General features: G+C 29.8%; 2 protein-coding genes across 2 annotated transcripts; both read left to right on the forward strand.

Annotated features, from left to right (window-relative positions):
• LOC113381835 (peroxisomal targeting signal 1 receptor-like) lies at window positions 1–2,722 on the forward strand. The gene is made up of 11 exons (XM_026620507.1): window positions 1–310; window positions 387–506; window positions 590–712; window positions 800–886; window positions 962–1,139; window positions 1,217–1,338; window positions 1,409–1,594; window positions 1,658–1,872; window positions 1,938–2,091; window positions 2,190–2,359; window positions 2,491–2,722. Exons 1-11 carry the CDS (start codon window positions 101–103, stop codon window positions 2,720–2,722), a joined length of 1,797 nt encoding a protein of 598 aa, XP_026476292.1. The 5' UTR covers window positions 1–100.
• A 479-nt stretch (window positions 2,723–3,201) lies between these two features.
• On the forward strand, window positions 3,202–19,324 carry LOC113372880 (arfGAP with SH3 domain, ANK repeat and PH domain-containing protein-like). The gene is made up of 17 exons (XM_026613222.1): window positions 3,202–3,549; window positions 9,675–9,747; window positions 13,629–13,777; window positions 15,373–15,624; window positions 15,731–15,816; window positions 15,930–16,089; window positions 16,236–16,334; window positions 16,419–16,578; window positions 16,667–16,882; window positions 16,979–17,201; window positions 17,270–17,450; window positions 17,540–17,833; window positions 17,923–18,042; window positions 18,241–18,424; window positions 18,499–18,801; window positions 18,945–19,149; window positions 19,264–19,324. The coding sequence occupies exons 1-16, from the start codon at window positions 3,424–3,426 to the stop codon at window positions 18,989–18,991; spliced, it is 2,673 nt and encodes an 890-aa protein (XP_026469007.1). The 5' UTR covers window positions 3,202–3,423; the 3' UTR covers window positions 18,992–19,149; window positions 19,264–19,324.
• Window positions 19,325–21,003: the final 1,679 nt, after the last annotated feature.

The following is a 21,003-nucleotide window of genomic DNA, read 5'->3' on the forward strand; positions in this document are numbered from 1 at the left end:
AAAACGTTTTAAAAAAACAATTAAACTAAACTAAATTTTACATTTAATAAAGTTCACTCAAACGTTTTATTTTGGTTAATGCTTCAGAACATTATTTAAAATGTCAGTTCGAGAACTGCTAGAAGGCGAATGTGGGGCTGAAAATTCTCTCGTAAGATTGGGTGGTCATGCCGCTAGAGACACTGCCTTTAAAGATGAGGGATTTAGCAGAGCACAAAATGCTTCTGCAGGTTTTCGACCAGAGCCTGGGGTCTTAAATGAACAACAGTTAGTTAATGAGTTCTTTAGAGAGTTTTCAGGACCTCCACAGGTATGATATTTCAATTTGAAACGATGAATGAAATTGTATATATCAAATAAACCTAATAGTTTTGATTTATTGTTAGACATTCAATATGAAAGATCTCCTTAATGAAATAAGACAAGTTGAACCTCATCCAGTTGTACAACCAAATGAAATTTGGAGTACTGAATTTGTAACACACAATCCCCCTCCTATGCAGCAGGTTTGAAGAAAATATATCTATATATCATATATATATATATATATATATATATATATATATATTATATACATTTTTATTATAAGGATCTTGCATTGCAATCAGTTTGGAATGATATTCGAGAAGAAAGTGCAAAAAATGCTATATACCCCAGTCCGTGGGTTAATGATTTTATTCAAGGGCAAGACATGACTCAATCAAATTCCAAGGTAATGTTAGACTCAAAACATATAATTATTCAAAATATTTTATAATCAATTTACAATTTAACAATTTAAATATTTATTAAAAAATAGGAGTTTGATGATTCCAAAGCAGCAAGGGAATCTGCAAATGCCTTAATAAACTCTATTGACAATAAAGGTTTTTTTTCAGAATCAGAGGTATTTTTTTAAAATAATATATATTAAAAATTGATTATATTTATTTGTTAATATGTAATATTCTGTGTTATGTAGTTCATGCAATTTATGAATCGAGTTGGGTCTGGTCAAACTATTATAAGAAATCAGCAAGTAATTGACAATGGACCTACTGACTGGGCAGCTGAGTTTGCAAAACATGCAAAAGAAGAAAATACTTTGGATAATGTAGCAGATTGGGCGAAAGAATTTGAAGAAACTCAACCACAAGCAGGTAAGGAAATTGCCATATTGAATAAAATTGCATTCTATCATATGTTAATTAATAACATTTACTTGTTAACATTCTAGATGCATTGGCTGAAGAATTTAATACCAAATACTGGAACAAACTACAAGAAGAATGGAAAAATATATCAGCGGCAGACCATCCTTGGATATCAGAGTTTTCCGATTATTTTGAACCTTATAAAGTATTTAAAATATGTTTCTTTCTGAACAAATTTGCTGCATAAACTTCAATATTATTATTATTAATTTAAGGAGTATAAATTTTCTGAAGACAACCCTATGAAAGAAATTCCAAATCCCTTAGAATTAGGTAAAAGTTATCTAGAAAGGGGTATGGTGCCAAATGCAGTACTTTGTTTTGAAGCTGCTGCCTTTAAAGAGCCAGATAATGCAGAGGCATGGCTACTTCTAGGCAAAACTCAAGCAGATAATGAACAGGTTCTTAAAATATTAACCACATAATATATTATCCAACTTTATTTTAATCAATAAAGTTTATAGGATTCGCAAGCCATTGCTGCCTTACGCAAATGCTTGACCATCACACCTGGTGATTTGACTGCCTTGATGTCTTTAGCAGTTTCATATACTAATGAAAGTTATCAATCACAAGCATGTAATAGTTTAATTCAATGGATGAAACATCATCCTGAATATCATGATTTAGTGCCAGCAAATATGGCCACAGATAATTGGGCAACATCTTTTGTAAATTAGTAAGATAATTAATAAAGAAAATTTGAATTTGTTCATGATAATAAAATAATTTACAACATTATAGTAATCAACAGCAAGAAGTTCAAGAATTGTTTCTCCGTGCAGTGCAACGAACACCCAATAAAATTGATCCTGATGTCCAAGGTGCACTTGGAGTGTTGTTCAATTTATCTCAGGAATATGATAAAGCTGCTGAATGTTTTAATACAGCATTGCAGGTATTTTATTATATATTTTTCTTTTTAATTCTGGTCCTTTAACATATTTTCAATAGTATTCTTATAATGCCTTTATATATATGCTTTTTCTTTAACAGGTGAAGCCAAATGACTTTATACTATGGAATAGGCTAGGAGCAACTTTAGCAAATGGTAATCGATCAGAAGAAGCTGTTGATGCCTATCATCGTGCTTTAGAATTACAACCTGGATTTATTAGAGCTAGGTACAATGTCGGAATCACATGTATAAATCTCAATGCATACAAGTAAGTTGATACATCTTTTTTGGTTTACATGCAGGTATAATGTCCAATTAAAATATACATCTCGTTTATCATATTAGTTTCATAGTTTAATAATTAAATTCAAGAACAATTTTTACCATCTAAATTTTCAGAGAAGCAGCTGAGCATTTATTGATTGCCTTGAATCTTCAAGCTAAAACAAATCAGGACCCGGATATAAATAGTAGTCTAAGTGCATCAGCAATTAAAAGTAATAGTCAAATGTCTGAAACAATTTGGAGTACTTTAAGAATGGTGTGCAGTTTAAATGAAAGACGAGACTTGAGACCTGCTATTGAAGCAAGGGATTTAAAAGCACTTAATGAGGCATTCAATATGGAGTGAAAATATTTTATTATTTGTAAAAATGTTAATATTTTTTATAAATTATTTTATACTTTGGTTGATTTGTATATAGTTTATGATATGTATATATTTGTACATTAAAGGGTTTATGAAATCTTAAAATCCTTTTACTTAATTCTATTTTGTTTATTTTGGAAGTAAAATAATACAAATTTTTATATGAGTTGCGAAAAGCTTTATCAAATTATAAAACATTTGAATAAGCCGCCATTCAATGGCATGAAGTTCGTAATAAGTAAAGCGGATCGATTTAAAAAGATCGTGGTAGGTTATCTCGGTCACAGATGCAGTATAATAATCTATGGATTTGCGATGTTATTTTCAGACAGTACGGATCTGGGCATGATAAATATTAAATTGTTTAATAGTAACGTTGTGAACAAATTTAATAATGATGTGATTTAATTTAGATGTTAATAATATTAGTAAATTAATAAATTTCTATAACGAAGCCCACTGAAATCCATAAAATGTCTTATAAATATGTGATTTATTCTTATAAAAATTTGTGCAAAACAAAAATTGCCAAAAATGAAGTTATAAATATGATTTAGGTTAATAATAGTTATTTTAAATTGATATCGGTGATCAAGTTTGTGGAATTTGTGCCCGTGTAGTTCGGATTCAATTGTGCAAGTACAAGTTTGACATTAGCTGTCACGGTGTATATTAAAAGCAAGATGCCAGGATTAATAGCAATTTCTGAATTCGTCGATGAAACTAGGGAGGATTATAATTCTCCCACGACATCTACTTTTGTGGCTCGTATGCCTCAATGTAGACAAACATTAGTGACAATGGACGAGGTAAAATAATTGATTTTCAAAGCAAAGTTTTTCAATAATCCAATTCAGGCTTAGGAATTTGGAAAGAGGTCTTATTTCTAATCCTTTCGTCGTTATGCTTATTTCCTCCTTTTTATATTTTGTTGCATTTCTGAAAATCATTGCCTTTTTTTTCTTTGCTACACATATATTCCTAATTTGTCCGAGTTCTACAACTTATTATATGCTATAACACAAACCGTTATTAACAGCTGATAAACCATTTAATTTATCTGTATTATTGTTTTGTTTTAATTCACCACCATTCATTAAACTAATAAGTTTTTATCAATTGTCCTATAAGCTTAAATGCTAATTTTAGAAAAAAAACATAATTTTTCATAAAATATTCTACTGTTGAACTTGTCAATCGTTTTACAGATCTTTACATAAACTTGCAAGTATAATTTATTATTGCATTATTTTTATTTAGATTATTTAAACATGTCTCGTCGCCTTATATAATTTCAGTTACGATTGAAATGAAATATTTATATACAATAAATAAAACCAATTTCTTGATATATACACGTTTATTATATGTGTGTATGTAAGTGATGTATGTGTTTGTAAGCTACTAAAATCTGTTTCAAAGAAGAGAATATACTAATTTGTATAATTTATTTATTTGTTTAAAAATACTGTTAATTGCAAAGTCAATATTATTTTTATGTGACATTGACTTCACATACAAGAAGGCTATTGCGTTCAATAAATTTAATTTAAATTACTATTGCATACTGCTGGGTACATGTCTAATAAAATCCAATGTAAAATAAATTTAAGATGTAGCTAATGATATTTGTAATTCATGTCTTATTTGAAAATAGGTATATGATAATATAATTTTGACGAATTCACTCACTATTTTGCAATCGCAATTTCCTTAGCTATTAATCTCTTATTACAACAATTGAAAAATCTTTATTGTTTAACAATATTCGTTGTAGCAGAATTTATTCAAAACAATGAATAAAAAATATACTTAATTTATAGACAAATATATCTAATGTGCTACTAAGAATCTATTCATCACAATTAATAATATTGGTTGCGCAGGATATTGGCCTTGACTATTGCTGTGCCTTGTAGAACTGCTTTCTATATTACTAGTATTACAATTAGAGCCAGCATATATTTTAAAAATGTAAAATTATTGCTCAATTTGGAACAGATTTTCCTGAGATTGTCCATGTGATTAATGATATTTAAAAAATATCAGTATTAAACGAATCAAAGCACCGAGTTTGAACGTTACAAAATTGTTTACATTAACAAATATTTGCCTCGCCACCAACGTGAAATAATAATTGTTTGTAGTTAGTTCTGTGCTATCGCATATCTACGAATTTTGCTTAATTTATACATTATAAAACTATGAAGTGTTTTATACATTTCATCAACCATTTTACTATTAGTCAATACAAATTTGTAGCTAATTACATGCGCCAACACAAATGCCAAACTATCGAATATGTGTGAAGTATTAGTGATATTATTTATTTGTACACTTAACTTTTAGTGCATGTGCACTTATGATTTTAAATGTGTTAACGTTCTACTTAAGCGTTTTAACTAATACAAAATACATAAAAAAGATTCATAAATTTTATGAATTTTTTGTATGTTCTCTGTCTGAAATTCAGACTCTGAATCAACAATATAAAAGCATTTAGTGAAAAAACATAAAGACACAAATTAACAATTAGCGAAAAAAGTAACTACAGTCCTACTTAGGAAATTGGCTCAAAATTTTAAGAGCTACAGTCCTACTTAGGAAATTGGCTCAAAATTTTAAGAAAAGAATCATCAAACACCCTACTTAGGAAATTGGCTCAAAATTTTAAGAACTACAGTCCTACTTAGGAAATTGGCTCAAAATTTTAAGAAAAGAATCATCAAACACCCTACTTAGGAAATTGGCTCAAAATTTTAAGAAAAGAATCATCAAACACCCTACTTAGGAAATTGGCTCAAAATTTTAAGAAAAGAATCATCAAAAACCTACCGAGTTCCTTAAAAGTACTAAATTCGTCAAATTGAATGAATGATCATTATTAGTTATTTTAGACTTATTATTAGAATTAAGTTCATCTTATGTGAAATTTTCTTTAAATATTATAATTATTAACTTCCCTAAGGAGTAGTTTATGTTTCCATCAAAAAATCCGATTCGCTAATTTTATGTTTTCTCGGCGTTTCAAGCAATTCTGAATCGAATGAGACCAAATTTGGAAAAAGTATGTGTGTGTGTATGTGAACAGATTTGTTGCCGTAAATCCACGTTTTCTCAAAAACGGCTGAACCGATTCCAAAAATTTAAAAGCCATTCGATGTATCTCGATAAGGACTATCGTTTGTCAGTTTCGCGCTACGATCGGCCGAGCCATTTCTTTGTAAATCGCAGAAAAGTGAAAAAAAATTTGTCCACGTTTTAGCCCGCAATTCTGATTCGATTTTGAAAATTCAAAAACCGTTCGAAAGCTATTGGTTGGGAATCGTGCTGAATAGTTTTTGGTAGAGATCGGCCAGGCCGTTTTCTTGTAATAAAGTGTTAAAAAAAATTCGACGATTTTTATTATTATTTTTTTGACGATAGATACCATAGTCTTCTAGATCATACTAAAATATTACAGCCCTACGATATCTCAATGAGGACTATCGTTTGTCAGTTTTGTGAGACGATCTGCCCAGCCGTTTCTTTGTAATTTGAAAAAAAGTGTTAAACTTTTCGTCCACATTTAACCTCAAACTACCGAACCGATTTTAAAAAATCAAAAACTGTTCGAAAGATATTAGTTGAGAATGATACTGATTAGTTTTAGGTAAAAATCTACCGAGCCGTTTGTATTTGCTGTACAGGAGCTTATCTTGAGATATAGACCCAATTTTCGATTTTCAATTAATTTAATTTATAGTTAATGTAATTTCTGATTGCTAAATAAACGGATACTTTGTATACATTTGAATAGAAGAGTATCAACACAAATAACTTATACTGGCCAAGGTTGTTCTACCATGTTTTTTAAACGTCTCATATTATAACATAATTTGACTCTAAAAATAAATCAATCGCTCCTTAAGTGATCTAATGTAAAGTGATGCCTGGTAATGTGATAATTCCAAATGCCCTACTTTTCGTGAAGACAGAAAAAATAGAATTTTTATTTATTTTTGTTAGATAGAAGGGAGGATATAAATAGATAGCTAGGCGTAATTGGCATTTTGTCTTAAGGAAAGTTATATGGACTTCTCGACATGTGTAAGTAATCAACTTACTAATGTAAGGAATAGTCATTTATAAGTGTATCGAGTTGCTGTAGGACGTTATAATGTTAGAGACTATTACAGTTTGTTCAAAATTTAGCAAATTTTGTACACATGCTAGTTATTTTCGACAAATAGCTCGAATTGAGCAAAATATTGAGCATGACCTAATAGTCATATTATTCCAAACTTTTATGAATTTTATGAATTACTTAACGTAGGTCTATAATGTTTCAGTTTGTTTTTAAGATCATGAACACTATCAGTATGCAAAGTTTTATTAAAATCGTCAAAAATATAAGTGTTTAATAATTAATACATAAAGGTCAGTCATACCTTCACCAAAAACTAATCAGCACCTTTCCCAACTGATATCTTTCGAATAATTATTGAATTTTCGAAATCGGTTTAAGATATTGGCGAAAAGGCATTTTGCACTTATCTGTTAATGATAAAAAAATTGCAAAATATAAAAGCTCAGGGATTTTGAAATTTGTTTTTCCGGATTCTTCCATCAAATCGAGGGAATTGTAGAAATAAGAGTATTGAATATAGCGTTTTTTAATTGAAGGTTGATCTAGTGAGTAGCTGTTGGCCCAATTAATTCTGAATGATACACTTTATAATTTTATTTTTCTTATCGCGATATGGGTTATTGTTTCCGCACAAATACAGCTTTCTATTTCTTTACAGCCATTTAATAACTTCCGTTCTGATAAATATGTAATAATATTTATTATTATCAATGAAGTTCAATTGGCTGCATGATTTATAGTATAAATATGATATTTTGCGATAAAAGTTATTTTGCACTTTGGTCGTGAGAATAGTTATTTCTGTATATAAAAATAACATACACACCTATATATGTACTTTGCTGAAGAAACGATACTTCTAAAACGAATTCTGATGTCCCGTGCATTGACCCAAAGATTGGGATTGAATTTTGAAAAATTCCGTTTTAACCCATTTAGAGTGCTCCCAATGTATAACAAACTCCAACTAACTTTGGAAGGACGATCCACCCATGCTTATGGTTCACCCCCTGGGACCTCCAATTAGAGGTCTTCCATACAAATATTGGAAAAAATCATCGTTTTTGGTATTTTACTCAGCAAAAAATGTTTTTTTAAAAAAATTTTTTGGATGTTAATTCATACACACACAAAAAACTTTTTTTTTACAAAAAAAATATTAATATTCTTTGTTTCAATTTTTTCAATGCATTTTGTCTCTGCGTTTCTATGCTGCTAAGGGCTGTTACGGCGTCGATATTAGAGAGGCTGGCAAAATATTCCAGATTTGAAACTAAAAAAGATTCCAAACAATAGTTCATGAGTTTTACATAGTTTTATTTACATATGTATTCAAACAAGTTATTTTTAATTATTATTTATTATTGATTATCGTTTTTATTATTAATACCATTATTTTAATTATTATTTATTCATTCATTTATTCTATTTCTTTTCTTTAATTTCCTTTATTCTATTTTTTTTCTTTTTGATTTTGATTTTCAATACCATAACTTTTAACTTATAGATTGTATTGTAATCTGATTGTTAAAATTAACAGAAATAAAAAAAAAAAAAAATAAAAAAAAAAAAAAAAAAAAAAACATATGTATGATTGAATAAATTTTATAATAAAAATAAATCGCAGATTTTGTCATGTTGAAGTACCCAAAATGATGCAACTTTTGTATGGTGGACCTCTAAAGGAAGGCATTGGTTGATCGGCCTTCTAAAGTTACTGGGGGCATAATCTAAAGTCATACATTTGGGCATTATTGGGGCGCTCTAAATGAGCCAAAACAGGATTTTTCAAAATTTGACACAATCTTTGGGTGAATGCACGGGATTCTTTTTATAGTTATGATTTCTTCGGCAAAATATCTTATTTTGATCCGTAGTATACGAAAATCATATGTACCTATGCGACTTTTTTTACCCATACAAATCGACCCGCCCTAATATATATATATATATATATATATATATATATATATATATATATATATGTATGTATACATGTATTTATAATAACGAATGCCAGGACCAATAAACTATTTACAAGATAGTTTTGTGATTTGAGAAAAGTCAGTTTTTTAGTTAATAAATAATGATAGAGTATACTAATTTATATATATATATATATATATATATATATATATATATAATATCTATTAGTCATTCGCTAGATGTCGAACGTTGCACAATCGTCACAATTGTGACAAATTGAATACCAGGAACGAATCATAATTGTTTCGCATCATGACGCATATGCAACTGATATCATATATTAATGTGCTGATTAAACATTTGCCTAATTTATTTTTAATTAATTTACAATAAAATGTAATTTCGTCAATTTCAATAAAGGCTCTGCGATGCGGGGAAAGTCTTATTGCAAACTTTCAAATAAAACGTGACAAGCATTTCGATGAATATTTGCCGTTCCAGTGCTATATTACGCGCTTGTATATGTTTAAAATTAAACAATGATCTACTAACACTTGTAGAAACAACTGTTTGTTATATTTTGGAACTAGATGTTATTGGCATTTTTGTAATGGAATGTAAACTTAAAGGAATATACATATTTATCGAAAAGGTGTCATATCATATTTGTATTCTTTTTGTTTTCTTACAAACTGATTCAACTTAATTCTAGAAACTTAATAATGGATGGATATGATTTACAACTAGATCACTTAGATAGAGATGTAACATTGTTATTTGAATGGACGAATGAGAAAATAATATTAGGCATTAATCATTACCTTTTAATTAAGTACATTTCAATAAGAACCTATTAATTTTAATTAATTTTTGTTTCAGATTCTTGAGTATGACCGCGAGGGCTTAGCGAAAATGAAGAAAGCTGTTAAAGCTATACATAACTCTGGAAACTGTAAGTGTTTCTTTCATTTCAAAATATCATAAATCTATATATATATATATATATATATATATATATATATATGTATATATATATATATATATATATGTGTGTGTGTGTATATATTCATATCCAATATGAAAATTATTCAAAAAAATATTTATGGTCATATGTTTTCAATGATAATACTAATCGAATATTATTCTAGATATTGTATTTATTTATTTTATTACATGACCTACAGAGCGAAAGGTCAATGGACTTAAAAATACAATTATAATAATGCATAATATAATTTAATGTTACCGCTAATTATAATATTGCACAATACTAAGTTAATTTTAATTCTAAATTAAATGTAATATAAGAACTCATAAATAAAGTATTAAATATGAAGCAAAAGGATTAATAGTGAGATTTTCCCAGAAAATTTAGCCTAAAATTATGTATAAGATTATTATTTTTCAAAGATTGTTTGTTAAATAGTATTTAAAATTAAATGCAGCTCTATAAGCTATTCCACTATGATTTTCTGAAACAATAATAAAATGAAAAATAATACTCATGAATGAAGTAATACAAAAATAAACCATATATGACGGACAGCACAGTGAGTGACTTGCCTAAAAAAGACTACTCAAGTGGTTCTATTGGCCAGTTTTTTAAAGTATTTTGCTCATTGATTTAAGGAGGCGTCCATTAATTACGTGATCGATTTTTTAAGGATTTTTGGACCTCCTTCCCCATTGGTGATACGTGGTGAATTTCAAAATTGTATTAAAAATATTTAAATTTTTGATTTTATTTTTCAAAATTTTTGGATTTTTTTTTTCAAAATACAGGTAAAAATAAATACACGTTATATTTTACTATACCCCTCCCTTCCTCACGTGATATTTCATGATTTTTTGTCAACACCCCCCCCCCATAAAATCTCACGTGATTAATGGAATCTAAGTTGGTGTTGCAATTCTGTTCGAACGAATTTTAATTTTATGATGATGGATAAAGCTTTTATCTCTGATAAAATATACTATCCAATGCTATTTTTTTTCCTTTACAATATTTTGCAGAAACTATTTTTTTTTTTTTTTTCATTTTTATTTTTTAATATTCGCTTATCTTAAATGTGAACTTGATTATCTTATATTTGTGTATGTATCTACAGTAAAAATTCATAATTAATATAATGATTACTACTTATCATTATCAATATTATTATATAATTCTCTTAACCAGGGGGCATGTTAAATATGTGGCTCTTGTTTGTAAATCAGCTTTATACCTTCACCTATGCTATCTATCTATAGGTTGCTAATAGCACTTAATGGGAACGAACACTCATATTAGTCGGACGTAGAATATAATGGATTTTGATTAAAACGCCCACTAAACATGTGCGATGATATAAAGCAGCTGTATATGAATGTTATGTAATGATTTTGGTATATAGATCTGATTGAGGAGCACCAGCTTCCTAGTTGATTTCAGTTTTAAATGGTCATGGTAAAATTCTTCTGTTCGTTCTATATTTTTACTATTATTATAGTGATTTATATATTATATTTATGAATGTATCATTCATATATTTTATGCTTTTATCAATATATATAAGCGATAATTCATGATGCTTTACTATATTATATAGTTTATATAAAAAAAAAAAACAGATAAAAACTAATACAAAGTTATATAAAAATACAATTGCAATACAAATATGTTCATTGATATATTTTTCAAAATACATGCCAAGTTCCGTTATAATTATCAAGCCACAATAGTTGTTCAATGATTCTTATAATGCACAGATTTTGTGTGGTTTCTGTGTTCAAATTCTATGTAATGCAAGATAACGCTTATCATTCATTTTGAATGACAAATTAATTGTGACTGCGCTCGTGCTTGATTGAAGTATCCCAGGATATTGGATATCACGTTATACATTCCAAATAACAGAAGACTGCAACCTTTAATGTCTTTAAATGCTTAATTTAGTTAAAAGTTGACAAGATGTTTTTTGCATCGAACTTGTTTATTTGTTGTGTTATACAAAGGTTGTACATGAATATTGCGGTTATCTTGTGCGCCACCAGAGTATACTTAAGGGGATTGTTCTTTTTTTTATTTTTTGATATTATGAAAGCTAAAAACCTTAGAATTATTTTAAAAACATCATTTCAATATCTATTTTTTGACGAAGTTTTAGATATATATATCTTTATATGTATGATCCTCTGAAAGCGTTTTTTTATCGCTCCGCGAGCTATTGTATGCCAGCTGCCTCTTTTTCATTATAATACCTCATGCGCATGACCTTTTTAATGTGTCAGCATCTTTGAACACCATGGTGTATTTAGTATATTAAATTAAATGGTGTATTCAGTATATTATATTAAAAACTTTAAATACGTTTTTCTCAAATTGACTTTTTTCAATGCGGTGCCACAAATTAAAAAAAAAACTACAAGTCGGAGCGACTTGCATTTTTTTTTTTATTTGTTCACCACTGCAATACCTAGTCCCCCTACCTCAAACAACTTGATAACATTACGCAAAAAAAATTTGCGAAGCTTCTCGCCCCAAAAAAGGCCTTTTTTACACTTTTTTTTTAAATAGCTGCCATTTTTTTCCTTCTTGCTTTTTTTCTTTTATTTTGGTAGGGAGACTGGATTCAAACTTCTTCTTCAACGTAGTTTCTTTTTTTTGTTTCGGGCGATGCGCAACGGATTTATCTGTGGCACCGCAAAAGAGATCGACTTTGCAAGGCCGACTTTGGCGCCCCCTGGTTAAAAAATGTAGGCGCAAAAAAAGAAGAAAATCACGTAATATTCTATGATTATGATTTTGTAATTTTTGTTTAAAAAAAACCGTATCTCTCTATGATAAATACATTTCGAGAAAAACAAAAACAAATACTTTGCATTTTTTGTAACAAAAAAAGAACAACCCCCTTAATAGAGCTTTTGGCTTTGCAAACCAAAAATGAAATCATTTGCTCAGCGTCTCTTTTGTAGTGGATGTCACCATGAAGAAAATTATATAAAAATTCACTGTTATATATCAGTAAAAGACATTAGAATTTATTCATACTTTTCATATTTTAATAACATTATTTGTCGAAGCATATAATTCTACACTTATTGTGGCTTGTATGAGTTGTCAATTTTCCCATGTAGTTTTTAATAAAAATACAAAACAAATATAATGAGTCAACCGAAAAGAAATACTGGTAGAACCTGTCAACATCTTCAACGGATCTTTTAGCTTTCTAATGAATAATTACAATAGCGAACGAATATAATTTTATGCAAGATGTGTAATCGGATATGAGTAATTGTGTCTTGAGTTTATTTACAATGTAGGCACGAGCGATAATTCTTACAATGGAAAAATCTTGTTTCGCTTCAAAAGCAATTTAAAGGAACTATATTGAAATAAAGAAATATAATTGAATTTTAACAATTTTTTTTTTATATATATATATTGTTTAACAGCAATCAGAACCTTACGTCCTATGAGCTGTTTGGGCTGAAACTTCTCCTTTCTTCGTATTTTCAGATGGTAACCCAATGGTTAAACCATCCATATTTGATGATTTTTGTTATTAGAATTAATATAATAGGGCTGACTTTTTTATTGGTGCAGCAATGCCGGGCAAGGGCTATTTTCACTTGGAAACATATTGCTATCTATATTTTCCAAGTAAAAATCGTTGTCACTGCTGCCTGACAACAGGCTGCTCGAAGTGGGTATCGAACCCGGGACCTCTGAAACAAGTCTCGTCGCTCTTAACCGCTTACCTACGGGCGAGCCATTTTAACAAATATGCAACAGTTATTTTTGCACAAACAATTACAAAATAATATTGCTTTTTCATTTCTATGAATTTACAGCGCACGTTGACAACGAAATGTATCTATCACACACATTGGAACGTCTGGCCGGAAACGCTATGAATAAAGATCCGGAACCGGATATTGGAGCAGCTTTTTTCAAATTTGCTGTAGTCACCAAAGAATTGTCTCAACTGATGAAAACACTGGTTAGTCATTTTTTATTTAATTTATTATGATAAAAATAATAATTTACTTATATAATCATATAGATTTTATCAGCATAATAATATGCGCATAATAGTTTATATGCACTCAGGGGCGTAGCGTGCTTTGGCGGGTCCCCGTATCAAAATTTGTTTGGAGGCCCCTTCAAGAAGAAATTTTTTTTTTACAAAATATCGAAATACATAGTATTAAAACAATATTTACTTATTATTTTAATTATTTATCTATCTAATTTTCTCTAATTTTCGGAATATTTCACAAATGATTCCAGATATTTTTTCACTCTCCTTGCCTTTTTTTTGAAAAAACTGACTTACTTAGTGATCTTTAAATTTTATAAAGTTTCTGTCTCTATGAACATACAGGTCTGGTAGACATTTCTGTCTTCAAGTATTTACGTAATTGTTAATTAGTTTTAATTTTAATTTTTTTTAAGCAGTTGCGATTTTAACTGTAAATTGTAATTAAGGGCCTAGAAAAAATGCATACTGTTATTTCGTTGAGAAAACTGGATGCAAGCCCATTGCATCCATCATTGTACCTTAATGAAATAAATTTCTAAGATTTTTGTATTAAAACTTATTTCTAGAACTATCAATGGGTCATGATCATATGAGATATTTTACAATATTTCCTTACAGTAATTCAGTCGACAGTTTTCCGGAAACGTTTATTAATTCTCGATTTCAAAAAGACAAATGTTACTACTTACGTCGCAAAGGTTTTGAAATATTTGTTTGGTTTGTGAAATTAATATATCCAAACAGCAATAGTATACATTAAAATAAGATTTTGGGTCTAAAATTCTCTCATCTTGTGATAATAACGCTTCTTCATCTTTTGTATTTTGTTCTTTAAAATAGTTATTGCAATCCATCTTTTTGCAAATTATTTGTACTTCAACAAACTATTTCAATAAATTTTCATATCTTAATTCGCACAGTATATTCAAAAGATTACTTAATAAAATACTAGTTTTTTGTAAGTCATTACTTGCGTGTTGTAAAGTTTCAGAACAGAAACTTTTATTTTTTAACAGTGCAGAAAGAAATCTGAAAATGATTTAGTAGATCATATTTATCAAAATCTAATTATTAAACTGACGCGTCATGCAGACAATTTAAGTAGGAACAACCACAAACAAAAGACGATATAAATATAACTATAAAAATTCCAAGTTCCAATTTTCGATAAGGAATGTAAAATCTGAATTAGTATTATAGATTTGTTAACTTATCGAATGTGGAAAAGCTTTACTAATTGAATTGATTGCTAGAGCTTGCAGAAATAAATTCTCTTAAAGCGTTAGCTTACAAGTTGAACGAGTCTCGGTAAAAAAGGGAAATGCAAAGTACGTTAAAATTATTTTTTTTGTTGAAAAATTGTAGTTTTGCTTTCTGCTAGCGCTCGTTGGGGGCCCCCTTGGCTCGGGCGCCCCGTATTTTTGATACGGATGATACGGCGGTAGTTACGCCCCTGTATGTACTTCTAATTACATCATAACATACGTATGACATATATGAACGTGTATTTATTATAATTCGAACGAGGAAATTTAAGAAAATTGCCTTTTTAGATGCAAAAGGTGAATACAATTGTCATGCAACCTGTAGAAGCTTTACTTAAGGGTGAATTACGTGGAACTGGTGAGTTAAGGCGGCCTTGTGATAAGGCTCTTAAAGACTATGATCTTCGTTATGGAAAACTGGAAAAAGAAAAACGAGCCGCTGCCAGAGAAGCAGGTCTAATCAGGCAAGAAGTAGGAAGCGCCGAAGTTGCAGACGAAACAGAAAAAGAGCGCAGACTTTTTCAATTGCAAATGTGTGAGGTAAAAATCGCTTATTAAATATCATTTAAACAATATTTTAATAAGTTAATTAAATATGTGTGAAATAGTTACTAATACGTTAATAATAAAATGCTTTTTATTTTAGTATCTTATAAAATTCAACGAAATAAAAACGAAAAAGAGCATTGAACTACTGCAGCATCTAGTAGAGTACTACCATGCGCAAACCAAGTGAGTGGCGATCACTTCATTTTATTTAATTTATTTATTTCTGTTTGGAAACAAGTTTTAAAACATCTTTGCTGTAGTTCTTTTCAAATAATTACCATTTTTTACATTTTCAGTTATTTTCAAGATGGCTTAAAGACAATAGAACATTTCGGAAGCTACATATCTGATTTGAGTGGGAATTTGCAGAGAATTAGGCAAAAACAGGACGAAGAGAGACGAAGGCTTTTGGAGTTAAGAGCATTACTAAAAAGTGCTCCGGGATTAGATAGAGAGGTAAAAAGCTAATTTATTATATTTTTTTACCATGCTACTAATTATTTCATCTTAGCAAATTAATAATATGTCATGCATACCTTATTCTGAACATTGCCAACTTTTTTGTCTTTTTAGTAATAATCAATTATTTTTTATACAAATAGAAAGAAGAACGTGGTTTATATTCATTACATCAACTGCAAGGAGATAAAAATCTTGGATGGACAAAGTCCGGTCATTTACTCAAAAAGTCGGAGGGAAAGGTATTACATATTAAATAATATAAGATTCAGATTATAACATTAAATTATAAAATATATTATTGTGCATCGATATTTATATTATAGGTTCGAAGAGTATGGCAAAAGCGAAGGTGTCTTGTACAAGCAGACGGTCTTTTAGATATATTTCACGCGTCGGAATCTAAACCACCTACTAGAGTTAATCTACTCACATGTCAAATAAAACCAGTTCCAGATGATAAACGAAGCTTTGATTTGATTTCATGTAAATGTTAATCGATATTAATTTAATTTTTATATAATTTTTGCGATCTGCATACTGTTTGTACTTTAATATATATTTTTTTTTTCAGATAACCGAACGTACCATTTTCAAGCGGAAGATGAACAGGATCGAAACGCCTGGCTTTCTGTTTTAGTTAATTGTAAAGAAATGGCTTTGTCAAGAGCGTTCCAGGAGCCTCAAAGCGCTGGAAATCCCTCTCTGGTCGAATTGCAGCAAACTATCATTAGATATGTGCAGAGACTTCCGGGGAATGATAGATGTTGTGACTGTAACTCTACAAATGGTATGCAGATTTTTTATAAATAATACGAGTATATTAAAAATGTAAATTTCCAAATTAAGTAATTAATAATTATTCTTCTTGTTGTTTTTATTTTAGATCCCACTTGGCTTTCAACCAATTTTGGTATAATAGTCTGTATAGAGTGTTCTGGAGTACATAGAGATCTTGGCGTACATATAAGTCGTATTCAATCACTTACTCTCGATAATTTGGGCACTAGTCAGCTTATATTGGCCAGATTCATGAGCAATCAAGCACTTAATGATATTTTAGAGGCTACCTTATCTCTATCACATAAACCAAATGCTTCTAGTACTATGTAAGAAATTTTCATTTTGAGTATTGTCAACAGCATTTCAATTTTAATTTGTCTTTATTATTATTTAGGGAAGAGCGGTATAATTTCATAAGGGCCAAATATCTTAGTAGGCGTTGGGTTGTGCGAACATGTTGCGATGATATTGATAAAGCCAATGAATTGGAGCATTCAATAAACAACTGTGATCTTGGACAACTCTTACAAGCCTGGGCCGAAGGAGCCGACTTAGGCGCACCACTGCCTTGTTCGGTATCTACATTTTAATAACATGCAATTGAATACTTATTAACCAATTTAAAAACGAAATATTTATATATGGTTTATTAATTGCTTTACAGGACGATAGTCAGTCTTCTTGTACAGCTCTACACTTGGCAGTCGTGCGTAGCGAGAACGATTCGCGATCATTACCTCTCGTTGATTTTCTCGTTCAGAACATGCCAGCCAATGGTTTGGATCGGACTTGTGGTCAAGATAATATGACGGCACTGCATTTATGTGCATTACACGATCGACCAGAATGTATCAAATTATTATTAAGATCAGGAGCTGACGCTACATTAAAAGATTCCAAAGGTAGAACTCCCGCCGATGTAGCCAATGAGATGGGCCATCATGTCTGTAAGGAATTGGTCAGTAATGGAACAGAACTTATTTATTGTTTTAACTGCCAATTGCATTTTTTGCATTTCTAAAGATTTTTTGAATATTTCTCTTTTAGTTAGAGCACGCGTCACAGCGATATAAAGGTCTTTTTGATAATGTGAATATAGATTGGAATCTTTCACATGACGATGGTTCTACAGACTTTTCTGATGACGATACAATAATTGATGAAAGGGTAAGTTTATACATATATATGTATATTATATTAATTTGTGGTTAATAAATTTTTTATAAACTAGTGAATATGAAAAAAATATATATGTCTTCGTATTTGTTGGGCTTAAAAGAATTTGATAGATTTATAGATATTATATAGATTTGTCTTTATAGAGTACATTTATCATAAAGTTTAAAATTAAATATTGTATTATAGAATGGTTCAGTAACACCAGAGAAACGGTCCAGATCGAGGCCTGGAAGTTATGCAGGTGGCGATTCTCCGGTATTAAGATCAAGATCATCTACTTGTGATTCGCTACAAGGTGGCTGTAGCCCTGGATCACAATCTAGAAATTCGGTACCGATACCAGTACCACAAGCAAGAAAGTCTGTTGGCGGTATGTGAAGAAGTTGATATATTTTTATTAAAAATCTATTTGTAATTAATTATTTTCATAAAATACCTCCACAGCTACAATGCATTCACCGCCCCGTCATCTTTCGTCTTCTGCAATGTCAATCAGTAGCAATTTGAAAAAGCGAACGGCTCCATTGCCTCCACAAGGTACTGCAAGTTCATCTACAAGCTGTGTTACAACGTCTGTTGTCAATATTTATGGAACTTTGCCACATGGGACTCAGTACCAAAATCATCATGTTCAACAACAACAAAATCAACCATCACAAGCAGGTGGTCAGATCGTTGGCTACCATACTATTGCCGGTCATAGGAGGACTCCGTCAGCAGATGCTAGTTCTAGAGGAGCTATGCTAGGTAAAAATGATATTTTATATAATATGTGTGTAAATACTTCTGAACAATAATATATATATATATATCTAATATATATATATATATATATATATATACATATAATATATATATATATATATATATACCTACATACATTTTTTCAGCTGGAGCCAAGCAGTACTGCCAATTGATGTACCCATCGGTCTTCTAAAAGGTTTAGATAAATCTCAATCTCAATCTAGTAGCGTTTTAAGGCCGAGAATGCCACCGCCGCCTACACCTCATGGCTCTAGTGATACAAGATCTTTATCAAATGGAAGATCCACAGAAAGTATATCATCTATGTGCAGTGAACCTGCAATGAAAAAGGTGAACTAAATGTTGCTTATTTTTTTAGTATCTGATGACATTGAACTAGGCACTCTATAAATAATTAAATATATAGTATATTGCATAATTTTACATTAATTACAATTTCTTTAGGCTTCTGAAAAATGTGATACTAACAGTTCGGGTGCGAGTCACTCCCCACCTGCTACCGAGAATAAGTTTGATACGAGTTCCATAAGTCCTAATAGCACTGGCGCTAGCCTTAATCTTTCAGGCTTACTTAATGATTCTGGTCTATCTGATAATTTAGGTCTAAGACAAATGGATATGTCCAGAAGTAGTGATGGTTCACCGGGCCATCAAGGGGTAAGTTCTTGAAGAATTTTGAATAAATTCACAAATGGTTTACTCATTTACTTACAAGGAATATTTTTCACATGACTTTATATAAAGATGATTTCCATCATTCCAATTTTATTTTGTACAGTCTCCACCTAAAAAACGCTGTCGGGCCCTATATGATTGTCAAGCAGACAATGAGGATGAACTATCATTTCGAGAAGGAGAAATAATAATTGTTTTAAGAGATTGTACTGAAGACGACAACTGGGCGGAGGGTCACATAGAGCATCATCCCCACAGACGGGGCATGTTTCCAATATCATTTGTACGGGCGTTGCCTGAATAGTGTGAACTACATGTTGGTGATGATGCAAAAATATGATTGTATTACGCTGGAAAAGTAATTGCAATTTTCTGTTATCTATCTTTCATCGTTTTGTCAGACTTTAAAGAAGCAGGTACACATATTTTTTATACTCTTATTTAGTTCATTATATATATATATATATATATATATATATATATATTTGTGTGTGTATGTATCTGTGTGTTTCTGTAAGTGCGAAGCAAATGTGAATTATGTAAATTTTCATTTCTTAATAAGGCCCTTTTTTCATATGTATCATTGGTGATATCAAAGACGTTCAAAAGCTTAATTCAATACTAGATGTTGTGATCTCGTGAATTAACAAATAATTGTAATGGTATGACTGGTTTTCTACTTAATACAAATGGGCATAGATTTTTCATTTATTATTATTGAAAAGATATTATTCATGCCTAACAAGCCAAATCAAGTTGTGGAAAAAATATATTAAATGATATTGAATTTTTACAATATCTTTCATAAATATTTTTATGGCTGTGCAAGTTTTTCTTCAATATTAAGTGAATGTCAATGAGTTTTTTCAGATCAAACATTATCGTTGCAACTGAAGAAATATTGAAAATTTATGCTTTAGGTTTATGACTATAAGAATGATTTGAAACAAAATGTATCAGAGCATTCTTAAATGAGATAAAAGAGTATACAAGCATACCCTAATTTAACATAAAATTGCAATCTTGTTTATTTGTTAACAACATATGTTATTCCAACAAATGGTATTTGTAAAAATATAAAATATGGCAGTCAATTACCATGCATTCAGCTATTGTCATATATATATTTTTATGATAGTATATATATATATATATATATATATATATATATATATATTGCTGTGTGTATGTGTGTTTCTTTAATGTTAAGAGAGATGATTGCATGAAAATATGCAAATTCTTGTTATTGAATTTTATACTTCTTGTACATATTTTGTGAACATCTAGTTATCAAGATATTTGTAGAATTACTTGGTACTTCCCATATTTTAGAAAAGTTTATATAATTGCAAACTTACAGATGTTTGAGAAATTTTGTTTTGAACTAAATTCAAGTTTAAATTAGTCGTTTCACGGACAATAACGATAAAATATTGTAGAAATATTTTAACATTTGTTTTCTTTATGTGATTATATATTCCAAGAAATTGTGTATGATTAGTTATCAAT

This window comes from Ctenocephalides felis, unplaced genomic scaffold, assembly GCF_003426905.1.
Source record: "Ctenocephalides felis isolate EL2017-DRISC unplaced genomic scaffold, ASM342690v1 CF-g0.4_SCAFFOLD_00845, whole genome shotgun sequence".
Classification (NCBI taxonomy): domain Eukaryota; kingdom Metazoa; phylum Arthropoda; class Insecta; order Siphonaptera; family Pulicidae; genus Ctenocephalides; species Ctenocephalides felis.

Coding starts and splice junctions, on each gene's coding strand:
- LOC113381835 (XM_026620507.1), top strand. CDS start 101: ATGTCAGTTCGAGAACTGCTAGAAGGCGAATGTGGGGCTGAAAATTCT. Junction 1,140..1,216: donor AGAAACTCAACCACAAGCAG/GTAAGGAAATTG, acceptor TTAACATTCTAG/ATGCATTGGCTGAAGAATTT. Junction 1,339..1,408: donor ATTATTTTGAACCTTATAAA/GTATTTAAAATA, acceptor TATTAATTTAAG/GAGTATAAATTTTCTGAAGA.
- LOC113372880 (XM_026613222.1), top strand. CDS start 3,424: ATGCCAGGATTAATAGCAATTTCTGAATTCGTCGATGAAACTAGGGAG. Junction 16,883..16,978: donor TGACTGTAACTCTACAAATG/GTATGCAGATTT, acceptor TTTTTATTTTAG/ATCCCACTTGGCTTTCAACC. Junction 17,834..17,922: donor ATCATGTCTGTAAGGAATTG/GTCAGTAATGGA, acceptor TTTCTCTTTTAG/TTAGAGCACGCGTCACAGCG.